The following is a 25,085-nucleotide window of genomic DNA, read 5'->3' on the forward strand; positions in this document are numbered from 1 at the left end:
CATTTGTTGCACGTCAAAATCCCGTGTAGCCAGATACCCAGCGAGTTTCAGAGGAAACGGCCCGCATCAGCCGCTATCAATACGATGCCTCTTGTTGTGGTGGTGGAGATGAGCCCAGCCAGCAGCCGGCCAGGAAACTAGAGGCACGGTTTATTTTTGTCGAAAGTCTGCCCAGAAAAGCCCCATCGAGTTTCAAGGCTCTGGGTCAGAATGATCCTGCCAGGTTCTCACAGCAGGGGGCGATGATCGTTGCTGCTGGGAGTGCGTGTCCGCACTTGAGGCGCGGTTCGGGCTACACTGCGCTACGAATTCCCACTCACCCTCAACATCGGTGACGATTATCCGAATCGGTCCTGGGCCTCCCCTAGGTCGGCTCAGCCTCAAATGAGTACCTGGTGCGGTGTGTAAACATTGTGCCACTAGGGAGACAAAGGCGGTCGGGCGTGGTGCTGGCTACCCACCCCGTCGTGTGCCGTATCGGCCTTCATAGATGCTCGCTAACAGCACTTGACACCAATAGTCTGTTAAGGCTACACGGGGGATCTTTGTCTGAGTAAAATGCGGTGTTATTTTTTTCTTTAAAAAATTGTACCATGCAGACGCCGGCACACAAAGGCCTACTCTTGCGAATGATGCCACGGAGATGTTTAACGCCCACGGTGATTGTTTGGGATCTGACCGTTTTAGCGCCCGTTCCAACGCGCACGCGTTATATCCTCTGGTAGCCAACGTGGCCGTTACATCAGAACACCTTGGAATGCCTGCGATGAGCCAGAATGGCTGGGATCCTGGGTTCGAATCTGGGATTCAGTAACCATGGAGTAAAACCGGGTTCCCGAGTACGTAGACACCTACAGACCCACATACACATCTGGACTCACAGATATACCCAGAGACTTGCATTGGAGCCCACAAGACATGGTTTACCAAAACTCCAATCCTCGCCACCCACCACGCTACCAATTTACGCTCCATTTAGATACAACGTTAACTCGTGCCACGCTGCTCGCGCCCGATGCTTGTTAAACACGTTACACGCGCTAAGAAAGTAACGCCGTCCGCGCGACGCGGAACATGTGCACACGTGTAACGAGATCTCAATTTCGATTTGAATCGGCACCAGCTACTGGTATGCACGTGATCAGCCCCCCCACGCTCACAATGATGCGGGGTTTATGTTTGACAGGAGCCTTGTGGGGGCGGCGGTGATTTCGCAACGGGAAATGTTGGGCTTGACTGAGCCTTGTAAAACATGTGTACGTGTAAAATCTCACCCACGCAGCTATGCAGAATTAATAATATCATTATCAATTTCCCCAGTTGCCCCCCCATACATAATGCAACTGCAATGTATGCGCTTTGCGTGGGAGCGGTGGCGCAGTGACGTGCACACACACACACGTGTGTGTTATGCATGCTGATGATATCGTAATGGCTACTCAATTCGACGGAGTTAGGGACTCTTGTTGTGTGCCTGGACTATTCAGTCACGAGGTGTGGCCTTGCAAATGTTCCACAAAAAAGAAAGCGCCTCGTTGTGTATTTCATGTCATCCAACGCTCCACCTGCCCAACTCACCACGAGAAATCAGGGAGTGCTCCAGGCAGTGGATGGAGGAGCTCCCATACCTTGTCAATAGTGCTCACAACCAGCTCGGATTTGGCAGCCACAGTCCCAGTTCAAATCAGCCGAGCTGCGTTCTTTCATTCGACGGTGTAACACTGTGTTCAAATTGCCTGGACTGTTGCTCCATACAAAGCTCCGAACCAGTCGTGGGCCTCCTCTAGGTTTACTCAGCCTCAAATGAGTACCTGATGCAGTGTTAAAACATCAGCGCTAAGGAGACACTCATACAGTTAATATACAAACAGACAACGATCTCTGGTATTTCCGAAAGCAGACTTGGTACAAGCGCTGTTAAAGAAAACCTATTCAGATCCGCCCCTATGTGACATCATAATCTAAATGTTTATTTATCTGGAGGAGGAATCCCATGAGCTCTGCAGCTCGTCTCTTTCACAGATCTCCAGCCTGTATTCATGTGGAACTTCTCTCGCACCGTACGTAAATCTCCAGCCTGTATGTATGCATGTGGAACTTCTCTCGCACCGTACGTAGCTAATAGCGCTAATCGGACGTGCGGGGGTAAGGAAAATACATTAACACAAACAGCAGTTTTGAATAAATGGATTTTCAATCTAGATGATGATGTAAAAGTGCATAGCTCCAGTGGCTTCCTAATATCGGAAGCAAGAGCGTTCCAGACGGCCGCAGAAGCGCATCTGAAAGCGCCGCGCCATGCGGTGATTGACGCCTTTGTTCGACGGTGAGCCTCAAGCCGCCGCTGCTGCTGCTGCTGCTTTGAGGATGATCGGAGTTCGCATAATGATGGTTTCTGCTCCTTGACGAGCTGAGCGAGGTGGTATCGTGGTTAATTTGTGGCGAGCGCGTTGTGTGCGATGAGTGCGAGTCAGCGAGTTGCAACAACACAGCATCACAACAAAGGATAAAAGAGCGGGACAGAGAACAGTTACTCAAGCCGCTAGTAAGTAAATAAATAAAAATTCAAGTATAAATTGCACAAGCGCATTCCTGCAGATGTTTTCTTTTTTTTTTAAAAAAGAACAAAAGCAACCTTGGGGCAAAGCAGCAAAACAACACTTGCAAGAGTCCACGACCGAAAACCAAGACGACACACAGTCTCTCGATTACATTGCACTTTATAAATGTCGCGACTCTCATAGAGGTAAGCTTCAGAGTTACAAAGCGCAGTTGCAAATGCATCTTGCGGTGTTTGGCTCTCGTCCTCTGTTTAAGACCACCCCCCTACAGTCTCATCGCAGTGTTGGGGACCAACGCCGCTTCACGCCACATGGACCGTTTCAAATATTCGCCGTGGGTCGGGATCAAACTCGGGTGGCTGGGGTCAGTAAGGCAGTGCGTTCACCACTGCGCCACTACTCCCCTCCCCCACCGCAGTACATACAAAAAAACAAAGATCCCCCGTATAGCCTTAACAGACTGTCGGGGAAAGTGCTGTTAACGGGTACTCATTTGAGGCTGAGTCGACCTAGGGGAGCCCCAGCACCGATTGAGATAATCGTGTCGGTGGCCGTGAGCGGGAATCCGAACTCGGGTGGCTGGGTTCAGTAACGCGGTGCGCTAACCGCAGCGCCACCGCTCCCCTTCCTCCCCCCTCCACCACACTACGTACATACACATTCACACACGCGCGAACCACTTTGGTCTTCCGCCAATAGAATTCGCATCCGGAGCCCCGGACTGGATTAGTTTATCTTGAGAAGCGTGGGGCAGAGTGCGAGTGAGATGATCGGAGGGAGCAAACAGCAGCAGCAGCAGCACTGCGCAGTGTGCGTTCAACCAGAGAGAGAGGCAGACAACTTATTGGATACACACACACACGCGTAGAGACACACGTACCGTATACGTGTACACACACACACATTGGCACACCGACACATAGACGCGCGTGGAGAGACACACGCTCACACACGTGTCGTCTTACACGCAGGTCGTGCGCGTGCACGACATCACACATGCACGCGTAAAGCAACACGCATGTAGATACACACACGTACGTACACATATACATTAAACGTGCACATGTAATAATAAGTACATACATACAGACACACAGAGAGACACGTGCGTATGTGTGTAAATATTACACAAACTTACACGCGCACATTTGTCACACACACGCGCGCGCGTAAAACACAGATAGACAGACGCACACACACACACGCAGACATAGACGCAATCGTATATAAAGAAACGCATACATACACACGGACACATAACGGCTGGCTACGCACGGTGTGAAAGAAGAAGGTCAACTTACACAACTACTGACACACGGACGGACGGACCCATGAATCGCTTGGGATCTAGCAGCCAGGGAGAAGGAGACGCGATGGTGAACGGTGAGTGACATCGTACAAGGTAAAGATGCCCCGTATAGCCTCCTCGAACATACTTGGGGCAAGTAATGTTAGCGGGGGGGGGGGGGGGGTCATAAATACGTCTCCCCAGTGGCCGATGCTTGCACGCCATCAGGTACTCATTGAAGGCTGAGTTGACCTAGGGGAGTCCCGGAACCGGTTTGGCCGTGAGCGGAATGTTTGTCTGTGAGCAGGAATCGAACTCGGGTCGCTGGATTCGTAGCGCGGCGCGTTAACCACTGCGCCACCGCTCCCCACAAACACAGACGAACACACAGTATAGTACAAGAGGGGGTGGGTGGCCAGCACCACGCCCGACCGCCTTTGTCTCCCCAGTCCTGATGCTTACACGCCACACCAGGTATTAATTTGTGGCTTAGTCAACCTAGGGTACACCCAGCGTCGGTTAAGATACTGAAATCGTCACTGGTATTCGTGTCGTGTTCTAAGCGCAGCGCGATAACTGCTGCGCCACCGCTCCCACACACACAAAGACAAAAACACACCTCGCACACACACCACGCACACACACCACGCACACACACACACCACGCACACACACACAACATGCACACAAACCACGCACGCTCACACACCACACACACCACACCCACCACGCACACACACCACGCACACAGACCACACACACCACACCCACCACGCACACACACCACGCTCACACCACGCATACCCACCACGCACACACACACCACGTACACCACACCCACCACGCACACACACCACGCACACCCACCACGCACACCTACACACCACGCACACACGCCACACACACCACGCACACACACCATGCACACCCACACACCACGCACACCACGCACACACCACGCACACCCACACACCACGCACACACACCACGCACACACACCACGCACACCCACCACGCACTCGCACACCCCACGCACACACGCCACACACCACGCACGCACACACGCCACACACACCACGCACGCACACACACCACACACACCACGCACATCCACCATACACACCACTCACACACACACCACGCACACACACCACGCACACACACCACGCACTCACACCACACACACATACCACGCACACACACCACGGACACACACACCATACACACACCACGCACACACACCACGCACACCCACCACGCACTCGCACACCCCACGCACACACGCCACACACCACGCACGCACACACGCCACACACACCACGCACGCACACACACCACACACACCACGCACATCCACCATACACACCACTCACACACACACCACGCACACACACCACGCACACACACCACGCACTCACACCACACACACATACCACGCACACACACCACGCACACACACACCATACACACACCACGCACACACACCACGCAGACACACCACGCACACACACCACGCACACCACACGCACACCGACCAGGCAAACACACACCACGTACACCACGCACCCACCACGCACACCATCGAACCAAAGACTGTCGCCGCATCGCGCGCTTTCAGATGCGCTTCTGCGGCCGTCTGGAACACACTTCCTTCCGTTAATAGGAAGCCGCTGGAATGAATTCAGTTTTAAATCATCGAGATTGGCAACCCAATTGTTTAAGAACCGCTTTTTGTGTTTAGTTTGTTGCCCTTCCCACGCACCTCCTATTAGCACGGTCGGCTACGTACGGTGCGAAAGAAGTTCACCATACAGTGCATACACACATCACTCGCACGCACGCGCGGGTGACGTGTTTGGTGAAGCCGAGTCTCCCCGCTCTCCCCCCCCTCCTCATCCCACCTCTTCATCAGCATCATCGTCGTCACCGCTAGGTACTCAACCTCATCAGCCCTCATCCTCATCCCCACTTGTTCCTCGTCCGGCCGATGTCCACGTCGACCAGCCGCTATCAGCGTTGTTGGAGGTTGCCGAGCCTCATGGTTGCGCTAATAGGAGGGGGGGGGGGGCTTACAGAGGATCTATCTGGTGATGCTGGGCAGTGCTGCACAAGCACACATAACAACAACAACAATATTTTACACGCAGGAGGCTTTCGCGACCAATATCATCCATAATAGAGGGTTTTTTTCGGGTTAGATCGCGTAAATATATAAATGTGTCGTTAAAACCCGTCACCACCCGACACAGCCAACGATAAGGTTTGTCACGTAATCAGAACGTGGCATGTCCTGATTTCGTTGATTGAGAGCTACCGACAAGGCGGAGAGCTACAGGCGAGCTCGAGGCGAGTGAGAGTAACAACGATTATGTCTCGTTATCAACAGCGAGCTCGCTCCACGACGCGCTGCTTGTGTTGCATGATCGGGGGCTCCCTTGCGCTGCGAGGGCAGCTGCTGCTTTGGGGGGTCGCCGGGCGCAGCCCCAGGCATGCACCCCCCCCCACCACCCCCACCACCACGTCCCCCGGCTCACGGAGCGACCCTGTGTGACCCTCCCTCCCTCCCAACCACCTCCAGGAGGAGCGTGCGAAGGAGACGGAGACATCGACTCTTTCGAGTACAACAGATTCGGTAAGTGCCTCTGTGGAGGAGGCTGCTGCCGCTGCTGCTGCTGCTGCTGATGCGGCTGCTGCTGCTGATGCGGCTGCTGCTGCCGCTGCTGCTGCTGCCGCTGCTGCTGCTGCCGCGGCTGCCGCTGCTGCCGCTGCCGCTGCTGATGCTGCCGCTGCTGATGCTGCCGCTGCTGCTGCGGCTGCTGCTGCTGCCGCTGCTGCTGCGGCTGCCGCTTGCGGTTCGGAGGCCGATCTCAGAGCTGCAGAGTCGGTGGTGTAAGCTCCGTTCCTCTCTGGGGAGGGGCGAATCTATCCATGAGACAACCGCTGGTGACTTCATCACAAAGTGGTACTCGTTTACGCGACCCCGTTGTGATGATGATCGGGTGATTGGATGGTGATGTTGATGGGTATGGATAGCTGTGGCTAAGAGACACCCACAGCGTGCCTAGATGCGGCTAAGAGACACCCACGGCGTGTCTAGATGTGGCTAAGAGACACCCACGACGTGTCTAGATGTGACTAAGAGACACTTTGACCGTCCAATCATGAGACCGATCCTCCACCAGCGCGTGGTGCAGGATGTGAGTGACGGTCCGGACGAGACCCTGGTCCGGGTGGCGGTGGCGCTGGTTCTGCTTGGAGGTTGAATCACGCTACCCCCTGACCCCCTGACCCCCCCCCCTCCCTGACCTCCCGTCACTGGCACAGGAATCTCGGACGGCGCCGGCTGCTCGCGGTGCCGCAGGAAGTGCGCGCTGAAGACGGCGATCGCCCTGCTGTGCGGCCTGTGCGTCCCTGCTGTCGATCATCCTCGCCGTCATCAGCTACACGGGTGAGAGGCCTAGGGTGACACGGGGAGGGAGGAATCTCGCTCATGCCATCTTCTTCATCGTTACCACCACCACCACCAATCATTGCGAGCAGCCATGGTCTATCCACTGCTGGACGAAGGCTTCCCCAGCCATCGCCATCTGTCACGGTCAGCAATGATTGAGGTCGCAGGTTCGTTTCGATCTCCCGGCGTGGCAGCTGAAACAACGGCGCAGGTTTCTGGAAGCCCCCCCTCCTCCCTCCCCCCCTCCCCCCTCCCCACCTGCTCACCCAGCAGCAGCAACGGCAACACCACAATTAGTCGACGATCGGCAGGCCGTGCATTGCGGGGTGAAGTGTGGGTAACCCCACCTCTTCCAGGACGTCTGGCCCGCGTGGAAGAGGAGTTCTCTCCTAGAGCTCCCTCTGAGCGGAGGCCGCTCCTGCCAGCGGTGGCGTGAGAGCGAGCAATTGCAGGGCTGCGCCTTTACCTTTGCATCTTTAACTTGCGAACGGCATTTGTGTGGGCTACACGGGGGACATGCATGTACCGTACGTGTGTTGAACTTCCTCCGCACCGTACGTAGCCAACCGTGCTAATCGGCGGTGCGTGGGAAGGACAACAAACTAAACACAAACAACAACAAGAAATGAAATGACTCGCGACTTCGTGGGTGGGTGCGGCCCGGTGACCCCGCCGTGGCGCCGTCGTGCGCAGTGTTCCAGCGGATCGACGGCGTGGCGACGGTCATGACCGCCGAGGACCTGACGTTGAGGGAGCGGCTGGACGCCTTCGGGACGAAGCTGGAGACGCTGGGTAAGTGGAGGCTCAACGCCCTGGACACAAGTCGACAAATGAACGTGGAACTTTACTCCCCCAACTCCCCCCCCCCCTCTCCCACTGCCCGTTGCACGCCGCGAGTCGCATAGCGGCGTCGGCGGGCCCACGTGAGCAGATGGCCACAGCAGGGGCAGACCTTCATCCAGCAGCGAATCACGACGGCGACGGCTATGATGACGATGATGATGATCAGGTTTTAGGATGTGCTCTCGCCAGCCGTGATCAATCCACTGTTTGGATGTGGGCTCTTCCCCCAAGCTGCTGTTGTCATCTGCCTCGGTCTTGCGATGCAATGGTATATACAAAGTGTGGGCCATGAGTAACTACCCGGTTTGTTTTGCCTATAACTTTTGAAAAAGTAAACAAAAACACGCTCCAGATTATTGAAAATTCCTTAATTCATGGAGATTCGATATAATTACGCGTGAAAAACTAAATATCTTGCAAATGACGGCCTGCGTTGCGTTGGCGAATCCGTGCTCTTTCAACGGCATCTTCCATCACTCTCCGTGTCAGCGAAAGCAAGCGAGCCCCTTAGGCTGCTTCGATGGTCTCTCGGCTCGTAAATTCTTGCGCCGGCTGCATCTTACGTGGAAAAAGAGGCAAGTCCTGTACCCGAGTTTGGCCGCAGCGACCTCTGTGCCATCCCCAATTGAGCAGCGGGGCGTCTCCTCCCCCGTCGGAGTTTCAGGGTTCCCTCCCTTGCTCAATAGAAGTCGGAGATCGACCGGTTCGAGGGCTGCCAACACGACGCTGTGCATCCACCGTCGTTCCCGATTCCCGAAATTGGGAAATGAACGCCCGAATTCAGTGCGGAGTTGGAGCCGTTCGGGTCTTAAAATATCTGCAGCAGTCTCCCTGTGTTTGAAATAATTGAACAATTGTTTCTGATTAAATGTCAACTATTCTCGCAGGCTACCAAGAGTTATAACCAGTTCATCATAAACTCCAAGGCTTCTACTTTATTTCTGCAAAAAAAAATCACTTAACACAAAATACCGTGATTTCAAATCTGGGAGTTACTTATGGCCCACCCTGTATATACACCTACACGCCGATCCATCACTCATTCTCGTCGGTGCGTATCCCCTTCCACTCTGCCACTACCCCTGACCATCGTCTCTTCTCGTGACGTGTCCTGCCCAAGCCTTCGTTGCATTAACAGTTAGCGTGCCGTGTCCTCCCTTTGATGCATGTGTCCCTCTTGTCAGTGTAATTACAAGAATGCCACCTCCACGCTTGGATCCTCTGTGCCACCCTGCCACCTCGGCGAGATTACGTAAAATGAAGGATCTCAAGTTGAAAATACGTGGACGTAGACTGTTACGTGAAGAGGGATGGCTCTGCCTCGTGCCGTAATCGATGTGTCAGTCGGCGAGTCGACGCATCGTCGCTGGCCTCTGGAAGTCGCTCGCGCTAAGTCACCTCCTCCCGGCCCCCCACTTTCCCCCCCTCCGCCCTACACCAGACAAGCTCGTGCAGAACAAAGAGAAATCCATCGGCGACGCGTTGTTGCATTGGCGGCAGGACGTCGACACGCTCAAGGAGTCGACGCAGCAGCTGCAGGACCGCCTCGACCTGGCGGCGCTCGGCACGCAGCGGCTGGGCCACATCGGCCAGCGCGTGCAGGCCCTGGAGGAGGCCACGGGGCTCGCCGGGGACCCCACGGCGGCCGCCTCGAGCCGCGCGGGCCTGGAGGCCCTGCAGCGCTGGAGCTGGGAGGCCAACGCGACGCTGCTGTCGCTGCGCGGCCTGCCCTCGCGCGTCGACGAGCTGGCCGCGAACGTCTCGGCCGCGGCGGCGGACGGCGCCGACGGGCGGGACGAGCTGGCGGGCCGGCTGGACGACCTCCGGAGCAACGCGTCGTCCGCGGCGGAGGCCCTCCGGCTCGCCGACCTGGCGGCCGAGGAGCGCGGGCGGGAGCTGGAGGCGCTCGCGCGGGAGGCCCGTGCGGCCGCGGAGGAGGCGGCGCGTTTGTGGCGGCCCGCGGTGGCGGCGCTGAACCGGACGGCGACGCGCGCCCAGGAGTCGTGGCAGAGGGAGCGGGCCAAGCTCGCGCAGGGCCTCGCGGGCGCGCAGCAGGACGTGGCGCGGCTCGATGGCGCCTTCCGCGTCCTGCGCAAGGACTGGAGCGGCGCCCGGCAGGCGCTGACGGAGCGGGTGGACGCCGGGTACCGCAACGTGTCGCTGTTCGTGGACGAGGTGCGGCTGCTGCTGCAGGAGCACGGCGACAAGGTGCGCAACATCACGGTGCTGAACGGTGAGTGGCGCGGGACGAGGATGCGCGGTGCCCCCCCCCCCCCCCCCCCGCTGTTCAACGAAGATCCTTGCGTCTTCTGCCGAGGACGCTGCGTTGAAATCCGGGGCGGCCAGTGCCCGTGATGCGTGCGGGGAAAGCAACGTGGAGGGGTGGCCTCCTCGGGATTTTACATTGACGTTGTGGGAAGAGGAGCGCGTGCATCAGAGGACATCGTCGAGTGAGACGAAGCATCACGCTGACTGCTTCGGGCTAGGGGAGAACACGCTGTCCAGAGGGGGTGATGGCCGGTGGTCGAGGCTAACAACGGAGTGGCAGCCGAAGGAGGGAAGATGGGTGGCGCAGTGGCAACGCTCGTCACCTAGCAGCAAGAAGGGCCTGGGTTCGATTGCCAACTGGGCCGTGTTTCTGTGTAGAGTTTGTGGGTTCTTCCCCTGTCTTGCGCGGGTCGCCTCTGGGAGCTCCAGTTTCCTCCCAAGGCTAAAAACAAGCGAAACTTACAGTGTAACCGGTCTTGGCCAAAACAACCCCATTCTGAAAAACGACATGAAAATTACTCATTTGGGATTACACGCAGTGGAAACATTTCCCTCTTCGGAGCAAACTTGGCAGGACCCTCCTGAAAAGGGGCCTTGAATCCATCTTTTTTTGATAAACAGGACTAATATATATTATTCCTGGCTAAACACGAGTAATATATATACGTATATCAAAAAGAGGAACGTATCTGTGAGACAATTTTTGCCAGTATCCAGATGATAAGAAAAGACTTAACCCTTTTGAACAATAACACAGGAGGTGTTAAGATGTTCAAACACCAAATAGACACACACGTATTATCACAAGTGTAGTGACATATGACGTCACTACTGTGTCGGCCCGTACGAAGCTATCGTGTCTCTATTAACCACCCGCACTCGTGGTATAACAGATCCAACTTGGGGGATGGAGTGATGCGATCAGCCCGTTACGTCACAGGTCCGAAGAGAGATGGCTTGAGAAGACCATCATCCAGCAGTGGAATGATCACTGCTGCTGATGATGCTGCTGCTGCTGATGATGATGATGGTGGTTTCGTTGAATGAAAGGGTGACGATGGCGCCATTCACCCGCTCCGCGGTGCCGTACCTTTTTTCAGCAACTGAATTCAATTCCCGAAAGAAGGCGCCCCCATAGGACGTGGGCGCGAAACGTCGGACGTGACACACGCAAACCCGGGGAACGCAGCCCATTACGGCAGGGGGACGTGAAAGAGGTTGTCTTTAAAACCTAAAAATTAATGGGTAAATTAATCGTCCCGACGTGCACATTATTCTTAGTTTCAACGTACACGAACGTACGTATCGTCGATTTGCATTTGAATGCACCCCCCCACCCACCCCCGCAAGTTCGTTCCGCTTGAACTGATGCCCGGGGTTTGCAATTTTAATTGCTCGTTGGGCCTGCGCTCCTTTAACGAGCCGCGACAGTCACATCGGACGCCAAACCGGTGTGCGGTTACGGTGTGCGGTTACGGTGTGCGGTTACGGTGTGCGGTTACGGTGTGTGGGTACGGTGTGCGGTTATGGTGTGCGGTTATGGTGTGCTGTTACGGTGTGCGGTTACGGTTTGCGGTTATGGTGTGTGGGTACGGTGTGTGGTTACGGTGTGCGGTTACGGTGTGTGGGTACGGTGTGGGTACGGTGTGCGGGTACGGTGTGCGGTTATGGTGTGTTGTTACGGTGTGCGGTTACGGTGTGCGGTTATGGTGTGTGGGTACGGTGTGTGGTTACGGTGTGCGGTTACGATGTGCGGTTACGGTGTGGGTACGGTGTGTGGGTACGGTGTGCGGTTACGGTGTGTGGGTACGGTGTGCGGTTATGGTGTGCTGTTACGGTGTGCTGTTACGGTGTGTGGTTACGGTGTGCAGTTACGGTGTGCGGTTATGGTGTGCGGTTATGGTGTGCGGTTACGGTGTGCGGTTACGGTGTGCGGGTACGGTGTGCGGGTACGGTGTGTGGGTACGGTGTGTGGGTACGGTGTGCGGGTACGGTGTGCGGGTACGGTGTGCGGGTACGGTGTGCGGTTACGGTGTGCGGGTACGGTGTGCGGGTACGGTGTGCGGGTACGGTGTGCGGGTACGGTGTGCGGTTACGGTGTGCGGTTACGGTGTGCGGTTACGGTGTGCGGGTACGGTGTGCGGGTACGGTGTGCGGGTACGGTGTGCGGGTACGGTGTGTGGGTACGGTGTGTGGGTACGGTGTGCGGTTACGGTGTGCGGGTACGGTGTGCGGTTATGGTGTGCGGGTACGGTGTGTGGGTACGGTGTGTGGGTACGGTGTGTGGGTACGGTGTGCGGGTACGGTGTGCGGTTACGGTGTGCGGGTACGGTGTGTGGGTACGGTGTGCGGTTACGGTGTGTGGTTACGGTGTGTGGGTACGGTGTGCGGTTACGGTGTGTGGGTACGGTGTGCGGTTATGGTGTGTGGGTACGGTTTGTGGGTACGGTGTGTGGTTACGGTGTGTGGGTACGGTGTGCGGTTACGGTGTGTGGGTACGGTGTGCGGTTATGGTGTGCTGTTACGGTGTGCTGTTACGGTGTGTGGTTACGGTGTGCAGTTACGGTGTGCGGTTATGGTGTGCGGTTATGGTGTGCGGTTATGGTGTGTGGGTACGGTGTGTGGGTACGGTGTGCGGTTATGGTGTGCGGTTACGGTGTGTGGGTACGGTGTGCGGTTACGGTGTGCGGTTATGGTGTGCTGTTACGGTGTGCTGTTACGGTGTGTGGTTACGGTGTGCAGTTACGGTGTGCGGTTATGGTGTGCGGTTATGGTGTGCGGTTACGGTGTGCGGTTACGGTGTGCGGTTATGGTGTGCTGTTACGGTCTGTGGTTACGGTGTGCGGTTACGGTGTGCGGTTACGGTGTGCGGTTACGGTGTGCAGTTATGGTGTGGAGTTATGGTGTGCGGTTACGGTGTGCGGTTATGGTGTGCGGTTGTGGTGTGCGGTTGTGGTGTGCGGTTATGGTGTGCGGTTACGGAGTGCGGTTAAGGTGTGCGGTTGTAGTGTGCGGTTACGGTGTGCAGTTACGCGAAGGGCGGGGGGGGGGTCTAAGTGCCGCTGTGTTCCATCCGCGCCAGCCCAGCGCCGCTGGGCATCGTGCAAACTCAGCAAGCGCTTCGTGTCCCAAGCGGCTCAAAGGCGCCGTGGGGGAAAAATTGAGCTGCACCAAATATCAGATTGGATTGAAATCCGAACGAACATAACGTGCTATGATGAATGCGTGTGGTTTTTACCGTTGACAAGAACGAAATCAAATTGATCTCTCATCTTACACGTCTCTCTCCTCTCGTGCCCACTTCGTCTCCATCTCTTCTTATTCTGCATCTCCCCTCTTCATCTCCCTCGTCTTCGTTTTACTTTTTAATAATAATTCCAAGCTTAGGGGGGTCCCCCAATGCATCGGCACCACGGCTCAGTACGGTGGCTCTCTCGTGGCCCCGCTTTGCAAGGCCCACCGACGTCCCCGACACTAGGGTGAGACGGTTCTGTGGCTTCGAGTTTAATGATAATAATAATAACGAGGATAATGTATAAAGCGCCTTTAAACAGCTGTTCTCAGGGTTGTGTGCACGAAAAGGCCGGAATGGTTTCAAGTCGACCGAGGAAAGAAGTGAGAAAGACGTTTGAAAATAAATAAAGAGACATTTTTTTTACGCGGTTCTGCATAAACGGTTCAAATCCCACGGTCTGTTTGTTGCAATTTGGCAATTTCCAGGGAGACGGTTACTTCTGTAGAAGCTGCTGTTGGTTGTTTCATTTGAAAATGTGAGGCAGATTATTTAATTTAAAAAAAATTATCTTCTCAGGAGGTGCAGGGGCAGCCCTGCAATATCTGGGCTCACGCCACTGTTGGCAGAAGGGCCTCCACGAGAGGGATCTCCAGAGAGCCCCGCTATATAGAGCGTAGTGTGGCCTACCCTTCCACGCTGGTCAGACTGTCTTGGAAGAAGTGAGAGTACCCACGTTGTCCTCCACCACACTCGGCCCGCCAATGAACTGCGACAAAGGCAGGTGGGTGGTGGGGTGGGTGGGAGGGTGGGATTTCAGCTGCCGCGCCATGAGATTGAACCATGGACCTGTGGACTCTGGGGGTGGCTGACAGACAGAACTAATGGAAGCCCAACATCTGGCAGCGCCACGGGTCAAGCGACCTGACGCTTGGCTTATCGTGGCGTCCACTGCAGCTCACTTCCCTAAAACCCCCCAGTTACAAGACTCCTCACGCAGACCCACAAAGCTAGGCCTCGTCACTCCAACCCGCAGATCCAAATCCAGTTCTGAATCACCTGCTAAGTCACTACCCTCATGACCTTTGACATCCTCCGTGGATATTCGCCCACCAACCTCTCCCCTCTTATCTCACTCTACTCCCCTCCACGCACTCTCCTGCCTTTGCCCTCTCATCTCACTCTACTCCCATCCACGCACTCTCCTACCTCTCATCTCACTCTACTCCCATCCACGCACTCTCCTACCTCTCATCTCACTCTACTCCCCTCCACGCACTCTCCTACCTCTTATCTCTCATCTCACTCTACTTCCCTCCACACACTCTCCTACCTCTTATCTCTCATCTCACTCTACTTCCCTCCACACACTCTCCTACCTCTCATCTCACTCTACTCCCCTCCACACACTCTCCTATCTCTCATCTCTCATCTCACTCTACTTCCCTCCACGCACTCTCCTACCTCTCCCCTGTCGCTCTCTCGCCTGGTGTATTCACCGTCTACATCGGGTTCAATGCACGATTAGACAGAAGCAGATCATTGTGTTTCGCGATGAGCGTTTGTTTCAGGTTCAACATTCACCGTTCGTGCCCCCCCCCCCCCCCCCACTTCGCGTTAAACAAGCTCACGCTATAAACTCGGCTTGCATCGGCGTCGTCAGCAGCGAGTGAGCGCCACCACCGTACCCTCCTTCCCGTCTCCTCAGGTCTGCCCGGCTCCCCGGGCCTCAAGGGCGACCAGGGAGAGCAGGGCCCGGCGGGCATCCCTGGCCCCGTGGGCCCGAAGGGCGACCCGGGCCTACTCGGCGAGACGGGGGCCACGGGCCCCAAGGGAGAGATGGGCGACAAAGGCCAGCCGGGCCCCATCGGCCTACCCGGGCAGAAGGGCATGAAGGGATCGAAGGGGTCGAGGGGCTCCACGGGGCCTGTCGGACCGCAGGGCCTCCTCGGGCCCAAGGGCAGCCAGGGCCTGAAGGGGCCGAGGGGATTCCCCGGGGAACAGGGGCCTGGCGGAGCGCCCGGCATGCAGGGCCCCCCCGGTGATCCCTACGACCCCAAGAGCGAAGGCAAGTTGGTGTGGGGGGAGGAGCCCTTACTTGCTTTAGCACTCGTAGCCATTGTTGTTAAAGCTCAAGGATAGCGCAGCGCTGCCTGGAAAATGCCCCTCGTCTGTCCCCACCGTCAAACTGCGCCGCGACGATGGACTCGACTCATTTCCAGGCGGCGCGGAGTCGCGCCGTGCTCGGTCGCCTTGAGGACGTGGCCTTGAGCACGTCCCCCAAGGCCCTCGCCGAGTCTCGTGCCGACTTGGCGGGGATGCTCGGTGATTTTTTTTATCGACTTAAGAGAGCTTCTTAGTTCTCTTAAGTCAGAGTGATTTCCTGCTCACGCGTACATTGAGAGAATGCTCATCTCCTGTTTACAGCCGAAGGAAATTTCCAGTGGTGGAGATTCCAGATTTCAGTGGCAGGGTTGGGGGCCCTATGTGCATTAATTCTAGATTTGAAGCTTTCGTGACTGCAAGGATTCATATTCTTAGGTTTTTTCGGTAAAGTCACGTAGGTAAAAGATTAAAGTGCGTTGATCATAAGTGATGATGATTTGTGTTTCGGTAGTGCCGCCCTCCTTTACGTCCGGGCTTTTTGCCCGCGATGAGCAGCGTCGTCCATATCTTGTCGAAGGCAAATTGAAACGGCACCCCCCAAGTGGCAGCTGTCCCTATGCGGCACAAGGTGGCTCAGCACCTGGTCCGCAAGCGGGCACCGGTCGGCAAGTAGGGGTGCCACGGTTGCCGCTACGTGTCATCCCACTTTGAGTTATTTTCGGATCAACTTTGGCAATTTGTGTTTCCATGCGTTGGGCGCTTCAGGCCTCACGTCCATCGCCCGCTACCGCATTCTCGGAGCTGAAACGTGGCCAGATTGAAGAGCGGAGCCGAACGTGGAGCGACGTTTCTGTGTTATTTGGTCATCAGCGTCGACCCTGCTGCTGCTGTTGTCGCCCCCCCCCCCCCGTGTGTGCGCACGTGCAGCCTGCAAGGGCTTCGGGCCGTACTTCAACGGCAGCTGCTACTCCATGTCCAACATGAGGATGAACTGGACCCTGGCCAACGAGTCGTGCATGGCGATGCAGTCGCACCTCGTCATCATCAGCTCCAAGGATGAGCAGGTGCCGTGCCAGCGCCCTTGCTCGTGCAACCTCTCCACCCCCCTCCACCCCCCCCTCCACCCCGGTGTAGAAGGGATGAGGAAGTCTTCTCAGCCAGAGAACCACATTACCGGCGAACGTGCCGCACTCGATCGTGCGTAGTTATCCAACTAATTATTGTTGCGATTATATTATGAGCAACAGTCGCCTGAGTACAGTCCCAATGGCCCGCAGTGTCAAGCGGCCAGCAACGAGCAGCACTATCAATAATGAAATAGGCGAGAGTGCAACACGTGTCTTGGATTGAGCAAAGTTATTATTATTGTTCCTGTAAGAGCTTGGGGGAAAAACACGAAGATGAACGGGAGGGAATTCCAAAGTGGAGCAGTTCAAGGGGTGAAGCGGCAAGGGAAAGTGTTGTGACCTGCAGCGTGGTGAGTGGGTGAGTAAGTGGATGAGCGTTCGAGTGGGTGAGTGCGTTGTTGTTGTGACCTGCAGTGTGGTGAGTGGGTGAGTAAGTGGGTGAGCGTTCGAGTGGGTGAGTGCGTTGTTGTTGTGACCTGCAGCGTGGTGAGTGGGTGAGTAAGTGGGTAAGCGTTCGAGTGGGTGAGTGAATTGTTGTTGTGACCTGCAGCGTGGTGAGTGGGTGAGTAAGTGGGTGAGCGTTCGAGTGGGTGAGTGCGTTGTTGTTGTGACCTGCAGCGTGGTGAGTGGGTGAGTAAGTGGGTGAGCGTTCGAGTGGGTGAGTGCGTTGTTGTTGTGACCTGCAGCGTGGTGAGTGGGTGAGTAAGTGGGTGAGCGTTCGAGTGGGTGAGTGCGTTGTTGTTGTGACCTGCAGCGTGGTGAGTGGGTGAGTAAGTGGGTGAGCGTTCGAGTGGGTGAATGCGTTGTTGTTGTGACCTGCAGTGTGGTGAGTGGGTGAGTAAGTGGGTGAGCGTTCGAGTGGGTGAGTGCGTTGTTGTTGTGACCTGCAGCGTGGTGAGTGGGTGAGTAAGTGGGTGAGCGTTCGAGTAGGTTGAATGCATTGTTGTTGTGACCTGCAGCGTGGTGAGTGGGTGAGTACGTGGGTGAGCGTTCGAGTGGGTGAGTGCGTTGTTGTGGTGACCTGCAGCGTGGTGAGTGGGTGAGTAAGTGGGTGAGCGTTCGAGTGGGTGAGTGCGTTGTTGTTGTGACCTGCAGCGTGGTGAGTGGGTGAGTAAGTGGGTGAGCGTTCGAGTAGGTTGAGTGCATTGTTGTTGTGACCTGCAGCGTGGTGAGTGGGTGAGTACGTGGGTGAGCGTTCGAGTGGGTGAGTGCGTTGTTGTTGTGACCTGCTGCGTGGTGAGTGGGTGAGTAAGTGGGTGAGCGTTCGAGTGGGTGAGTGCGTTGTTGTTGTGACCTGCAGCGTGGTGAGTGGGTGAGTAAGTGGGTGAGCGTTCGAGTGGGTGAGTGCGTTGTTGTTGTGACCTGCTGCGTGGTGAGTGGGTGAGTAAGTGGGTGAGCATTCGAGTGGGTGAGTGCGTTGTTGTTGTGACCTGCAGTGTGGTGAGTGGGTGAGTAAGTGGGTGAGCGTTCGAGTGGGTGAGTGCGTTGTTGTTGTGACCTGCTGCGTGGTGAGTGGGTGAGTAAGTGGGTGAGCATTCGAGTGGGTGAGTGCGTTGTTGTTGTGACCTGCAGTGTGGTGAGTGGGTGAGTAAGTGGGTGAGCGTTCGAGTGGGTGAGTGCGTTGTTGTGGTGACCTGCAGCGTGGTGAGTGGGTGAGTAAGTGGGTGAGCGTTCGTGTGGGTTGAGTGAATTGTTGTTGTGACCTGCAGTGTGGTGAGTAAGTGGATGAGCGTTCGAGTGGGTGAGTGCGTTGTTGTTGTGACCTGCAGCGTGGTGAGTGGGCGAGTGTATGAAGGTGCTGTTGTGACCTGCAGTGTGAACACAGCATGGGTGACCGAGTGCCCAACATGGGCAGAGGAATCGATGAGTGAAGCTCACGGGAACGGAAGCAGTGGTAGTAGCGACAAGACTGACGTTGTGAGCGAGTTACCGGAGTGAATCATTGAGTGTTGGAGCATCATTGTTTACCCTCACTGCTGTGTGATTAATGGAGCGTAGTGTGGTAGGAACTGGGCGACTCCACCGCAGCTATAACCGCAGGATTCCAACTTCGGCCGATAATGCGGCGCTTTGCATCGTAGAGAGAATTGTTTAGAGCTTAAGATGAAGGCTTTGGCACGGAACAGACTACGAATGCTTCTGTGATGCCTCTGTAGGCAGATGAATGAAACAGATGTTCAGTGACAGGTCAGATGAAGATTGTTGTTGAGCCAAGCAGATTTATGTTGTTCTGAACTCCCGCCACCTTCACCAACACCCCCGCGCTGACCAGCGTGGTGAAGTATGGTCAAATATTCCTCACAGCCCACAAGGCATGGGATGGGGTGGGGGGGGGGGTAGGCTCTCATCCAGCAGTGGAGTGAGAAAATTAAATTGGCTGTGTATAAAGCAGGCGACTAGTAATTTGGCAGTTCCACAATGCTGAACACACATTTCAGACACTTTAAATATAAAGGGTGGCTCAAACGCCAGGCCACATAGGGTTACTGGATTTATTTTCACAAATCACAAAGGGCAATTTATTTTATTTTAACAAATGTCCAAACTGACTTCCTTTACCCATAATGCGAGATGGATAAATTTAATTTTGATATGAATTTGGGACTTTTAATCTAAGACGAGAATTTCGCTGGCCCACAGCCGCCTCATTGCAGAGGTCGCAACCGGGTACCCGATACCCGTACCCTACCCGATACCCGGCTACCCGTACCCGGCCAGGTACGGGTACCCATTTGCGACCCTGGTGCGGCCGGGTACGGGTACGGGTAGGCTGTGAGTCACTGGTGAGTAACCGTTTGTCACTCATTTCGGGTAGGGTACGGGTAGGGAACGGAACGGGTACCCGTACCCGGCCGGGTACGGGTACGGGTAAGAAATCAAAACCCGTTTGCGACCTCTGCCTCATTGTAGCTCCTGCGGAGGGCTTCCTGGCGCCTTGCCCGTCGCCCCCACTGATGTCCCCCCTCCCCACCCCCCATGTGTACAGATATTACTGACTCTATTGTATGTAGGATGTGTAGCCATTTATGCCTAAGAAATACGTAAACAAATTTTGGGGGGGTGCTGGGGGTCGACAATTGATGTGAACCTGTTGGATCAACTTTTTAGGTTGACGGACAAATGGACAAACGAAACTCTGGGCTTTCATAATAGATTACAGCTCCCTTCTTGAGCATACATACACAAACTAATTGAACTCGTTCGTCTTTTGCCCTTTGTTTCATTCCATTTTCAAAGGTCATCTGAAAAGGCAAGATGAAAAATAGATATTAATAGTGATAAAAAAATACAAAATATTAACTGACGTACGTAGGGCACATACATTCTATTGTACTTCTGCGAGGCAGCGGTGGCAGACGCGGTTGGAGGGGCAGCTTCGGTTCCCAGTCCGGGTCATCCGGGTCGTTCTCGGAGAACAGCACGACCTTCCGTGGTCTCAGCGATGCCCTCAGTCTAAATTCCTGTGGTGAGACTTCTTCTAGGCAGAGCCCGAGACTCTATCCCAGGTCCCGTGCGTTCTCACCCTGGCTTAAACCATATCGGGTGTTTGTTGTTGTTAAAATGTTACTGTGACCCACGGCTTGTCATAATCGAATCGCGAGGTGTGGGGGTCTGGGTTCGCTCTCAATGGCTAAGCGAATTATAGGGCGGGGGGGGGGGGGCTACCGTTTCCTCCACCGGTTATGCTGCTGCTGCGTTCTCTCACCCGTAAGCGCTTTATATATATTTTCAAAATTTAATTTTCTTTTCGTAAAAATATTCTCTAGGATAGCGAGCGCCCTAACGAATCGCTGTTCTACGGAATTTGCGATAATCGACTTCCGCCTGTATCTCGCTTGTGCAGCTCTTTGCACAAGCGACCTGGATGTCAAAAATTATAGCCCAATGAAGTGGCTTATCAAGTGGAAATTTATAGCAGTCAAATACTCTAAACCCACACGTTGATTCAAGATGTGAAGGGGCAAAACCCGGAGGGCCCGGAGAAAAATCCGCGCGATCACGTGGAGAGAGGCATGCAAACTTCAAAAACGCAGGCGTCAGGTCGGGATCAATCCCACGACCTCCTGTATACCAGCCGAGGTAGTTAACATCTCATAATCACCGCAGCGCCTTCTACTTCCTCTCCCCCACGATGTGTCATTTTGTTTGTATCTTCAGAGGCGGGCAAACCTAGGGCTTTGCGGTGTCGCGCTATGGACGACGATTCCCGGGTGTCATCGATGACGTCGACGATGATGATGATGATGTCGTCCCCAGACGTGGCTGGTGTCCAAGACGATGGGGCACTTTGTGTACATCGGCCTGCACGACACCATGGTGGAGGGCAACTGGGAGTGGGTGGACGGCACCAAGCTCGGCGGCCCCACGTGAGACATCGCGAGCATCGGGGGGAGGGGACTCTTGGGACCCCCCCACCACCACCACTATACTGCCCCCCCCCTTCCACTTCACTCCCCCCCTCCCACGTGACCCCTGCTGCCAGAGGCGGATTCTAAAAACTTCCCAAGGGGGCGAGCGGTCCCCGAAATCTCAAGCTTTATTAAATGTGGTGCCCGACGTTAATCACAACAACATTCAGTGCATTACCTCTGCTAATGATCCACAATATACAGGATTTCGATTTCGTGACTGCAGGGATTCATATTCTTGGTTCTTTCGGTAAAGTCATGTAGAAGGGAAATAATAAAATAAGAAAACGTCGTGAGAATTGTATTTTTTATTTTATTATTATTTTATTATTTCCCTTCTACGTGTCCCCCCACCACCCCTGCCCCCCACCTCTCCTCGCATATGCCACTGCCTGCTGCTCCCATCGGCGAAGACTACAAAGGCAACTCTCTCTTTCTTGTGCCGTGTCCGTCCTTGTGAGAGGGCTGCTTATCTCAATCGGAGGCCCTAAGAGCCGAGATAGTAAAGGCCGAGTCTGGCTCGGAGCTCTGTCACGCGTGGTTGTCACGCATCAGCAGCAGAGGCGTACACAAGAAGCTGTTGGATAACTATATCAGCTTGGGGAGCCGATCGGCTGACGGGCCAAAACATGCATCGACGTGCGGGTGAGAGACGCAGAGCAGACCCCTGATGTTAAATTCCCTTGTGAGTTGCGTGGCTCGTCCTCGAAATCACGGACGTACCCACACTTTACCCCGCCGCACGCGACCGAGCCATCGACCACCTATTCACACCGCCGGCTCGACGCAGACGGGAGTCGAGGGCTGGGTGGGGGGGATCCTATAGCGGAAACTCGTCTCATTGTTTCAGACTCTCGCTGTGAGCCTCGCTCTCTGGGAGCCTCGCTTGCCGAGAGCCTCACTCGCTGTGAGCCTCACTCGCTGTGAGCCTCACTCTTCAGGAGCCTCGCTCGCTGTGAGCGCTGAGAGCCACTCTCGCTGTGAGCCACACTCGCTGAGAGCCACTCTCGCTGTGAGCCACACTCGCTGAGAGCCACTCTCGATGTGAGCCTCACTCGCTGTGAGCCTCGCTTGCCGGGAGCCTCGCTCTATGTGAGCCTCACTCTCCAGGAGCCTCGCTCGCTGTGAGCGCTGAGAGCCACTCTCGCTGTGAGCCACACTCGCTGAGAGCCACTCTCACTGAGAGCCACACTCGCTGTGAGCCTCGCTCGCCGGAAGCCTCGCTCGCTGTGAGCCTCGCTTGCCGGGAGCCACACGCGCGTGCCACGTGTGGCTCCCGTTGACGGTCTCCGTCGCATTCCTGGGCGGGCGCCCAGCGCGCGGTGCGGGCGTTGCGTAACGACGAATTTTAGAGACGAGGGGACGCGCGACGCGACGGGGCCCTGCGTTTGATTGTTCACCCTCGTTGATGTCGTCGTCGTCATCAGCAGCAGTGGTCTATCCACTGCTGGATGAAGGCCTCCTCTGCAATCTCTCGACGACGACGCCGCCACTGCGCATGATCCCGCGATGTAACTGTCCACCCGGCGTCTGTATGCAAGATGATTTCATTGCTCCATCTCCCCACGCCCGTTCCTTGACTGCCGCTCCGAAGTTATTCTTTGAAACGTCGGCCGTCAACCCTGCCCAGCTATGATTGTGTGCAATTCTGAATCATATCAGTGCACAAGATACTTCCCCTGCATGTGTCATGAGCGGGCGTACTTGCGTGTGTGCCTGTGTGCATGTGTATGTGTGTTGTGTGCGGACGTGTGTGTGTGCCTGTCTGCATGCTTACGTGTGTGTGTGCCTGTGTGCATGCGTACGTGTGTGTGTGTTGTGTGCAGACGTGTGTGTGTGTGTGTGCCTGTCTGCATGCGTACGTGTGTGTGTGTCTGTCTGCATGCGTATGTGTGTGTGTGTTGTGTGCGGACGTGTGTTTGTGCCTGTGTGCATGCGTACGTGTGTGTGCCTGTGTGCATGCGTATGTGTGTGTGTGCCTGTGTGCATGCGTACGTGTGTGTGTGTTGTGCATGCGTACGTGTGTGTGTGCCTGTGTGCATGTGTAAGTGTGTGTGTGTTGTGTGCGGACCTGTGTGTGTGCCTGTCTGCATGCGTGCGTGTGTGTGTGTTGTGCATGCGTTCGTGTGTGTGTATTGTGTGCGGACGTGGTGCTCTCCAACCACACCCCTCGGGTCCCATTTCGGCCTTCATAGGTGCGACTCGCTAATAGCCCGCTAAAGCCTGCTAAGGCGACACGGGTGACCTTTTGTCTTTGTGTGCGTGTGTGCGTGCAGCTTCTGGGCGGATGGCCAGCCCGACAACTGGGCGCTGTCATTGAACGGGCGCGAAGACTGCGCGGGCTTCACCTTCGGCGGGAAGTGGAACGACTTCCCCTGCTCCATGGAGATTCACTTCGTGTGCGAGAGGGACGTGGACTTGGCAATGGTTGTGTAGGTGGAGGGTGTGGAGGGCTTTTACCCCTAATAATGAACAGCGATGCACTCCCCCCCCTCCCGTGCCTTCCCCCACCCCCACACCGCCCAAGAGTTCAGAGATAGCTCCTTGGCGGGGGACGAGGACGCGGTCTTGAGTTTCCGTTCAAGAGATCGTCAGCATCTTCGTCATCGCCGCTTCCTTCCCCAGACCAGGTCTCCAGCAGCAGTTTGCACACTCACTCGACGCCTGGTGCTCGCCGTGCTCTCCCACACTCTCACCGGCGCGTCGATTGGGCCGATTGAACGCCGAGAGGTTGCCATCGCCTAACTTGTTGGTGCAGGCCCATTAACTCTCATGGGGGCTGGTTTAAAACTAAAAAAAGCAAACGATGGTCCCGGAAATTCTGTGACCCGGCTCCATGTGGCTAATCGAGTGTGCGGGCAGTTGCAACTGCAGCGGGGCCCACGGGCCAAAGGGGCCCCCCAAGGCACCGAGATGCTACGGAGAGGGCAGAAAATTGGACCAAGCCACTCGTGCCAAGCTCGATACACAAGCCACTAAGGTTGTGCGGGTTGGGGGGTGGTGATGTGGTGAGGGGGCGGGGGCTACCTGGAGCGAAACTGAGCCACATTGACCTTGGGACTGTAACAAGAGTCGACAGGCCGGAAGCACAGGGTTCCCAGATCAGAGGTTTGATATCTCGATCGAGGCTTGTAAAAAAAGGCTGCACTTTTGAGAGCAGCAGAGTTGAGAAGTGATGGAGACGAGACGAGCTTGAGAGAGCAACTCGGACCTTGTGCGCCCGAGGACATCAATTTTCAAAGTGTTTTTGGGTGCTTTGCTGAGCTGGCCGACTTGGGCATTCAATCGTTATCAATGACACATCTAAGCTCGCTTATGCATCCTACTGCAGGGATTCCCTGGCTCAAACCCTGAGGCCCACGGCCTTCTGTGAGCGCATCATTTCCGCGGCAGTTTTTCAAGACAAGCAATCTCTGGACCGGTTCCGACATCACGGTGTCTCGTCAGCTTGCCTTGAATCGATGCCCGGTGAACTGGCGATCTTACAGGCGAGGAGGCGGGCCCCTTTCCCTACCATGTGAGGCACCCTTTCAAATTTCCCTAAAACAGGGTCCTCTTTTCAATCCACCACCCCCACTTCTCCCCTCGAGCGATGCACAAAACTCCCTCGGGATTCGAGGGAGTTTTGTTTTTTGTATCTTGGGACGCTTCGAAACGCAATCGGCCGTCTCGTTCGTAACCTCCCTCTTTCTTGTGCCGTGGCCGTCCTTATCTCAATCGGGGGCCCTAAGAGCTGAGATAGTAAAGGCCGAGTCCGGCTCGTAGCTCTATCACGTGTTGCTGTCAAGCATTAGCAGCAG

General features: G+C 55.5%; 1 protein-coding gene across 1 annotated transcript; it reads left to right on the forward strand.

Moving 5' to 3' along the window:
• Positions 1-3,297: 3,297 nt before the first annotated feature.
• Positions 3,298-24,597, forward strand: LOC133353399 (collectin-12-like). Its single transcript, XM_061569645.1, is given in 10 exon segments — positions 3,298-3,944; positions 6,428-6,481; positions 7,174-7,256; positions 7,258-7,297; positions 7,994-8,092; positions 9,585-10,376; positions 15,352-15,711; positions 16,677-16,813; positions 21,134-21,243; positions 23,562-24,597. Coding segments are annotated over 10 exon segments (1,887 nt in total). The 5' UTR covers positions 3,298-3,892; the 3' UTR covers positions 23,722-24,597.
• The last annotated feature ends 488 nt before the right edge of the window (positions 24,598-25,085 follow it).

This window comes from Lethenteron reissneri, chromosome 43 (assembly GCF_015708825.2).
Source record: "Lethenteron reissneri isolate LAM-NWPU_2019-01 chromosome 43, ASM1570882v1, whole genome shotgun sequence".
Lineage (NCBI taxonomy): Eukaryota > Metazoa > Chordata > Hyperoartia > Petromyzontiformes > Petromyzontidae > Lethenteron > Lethenteron reissneri.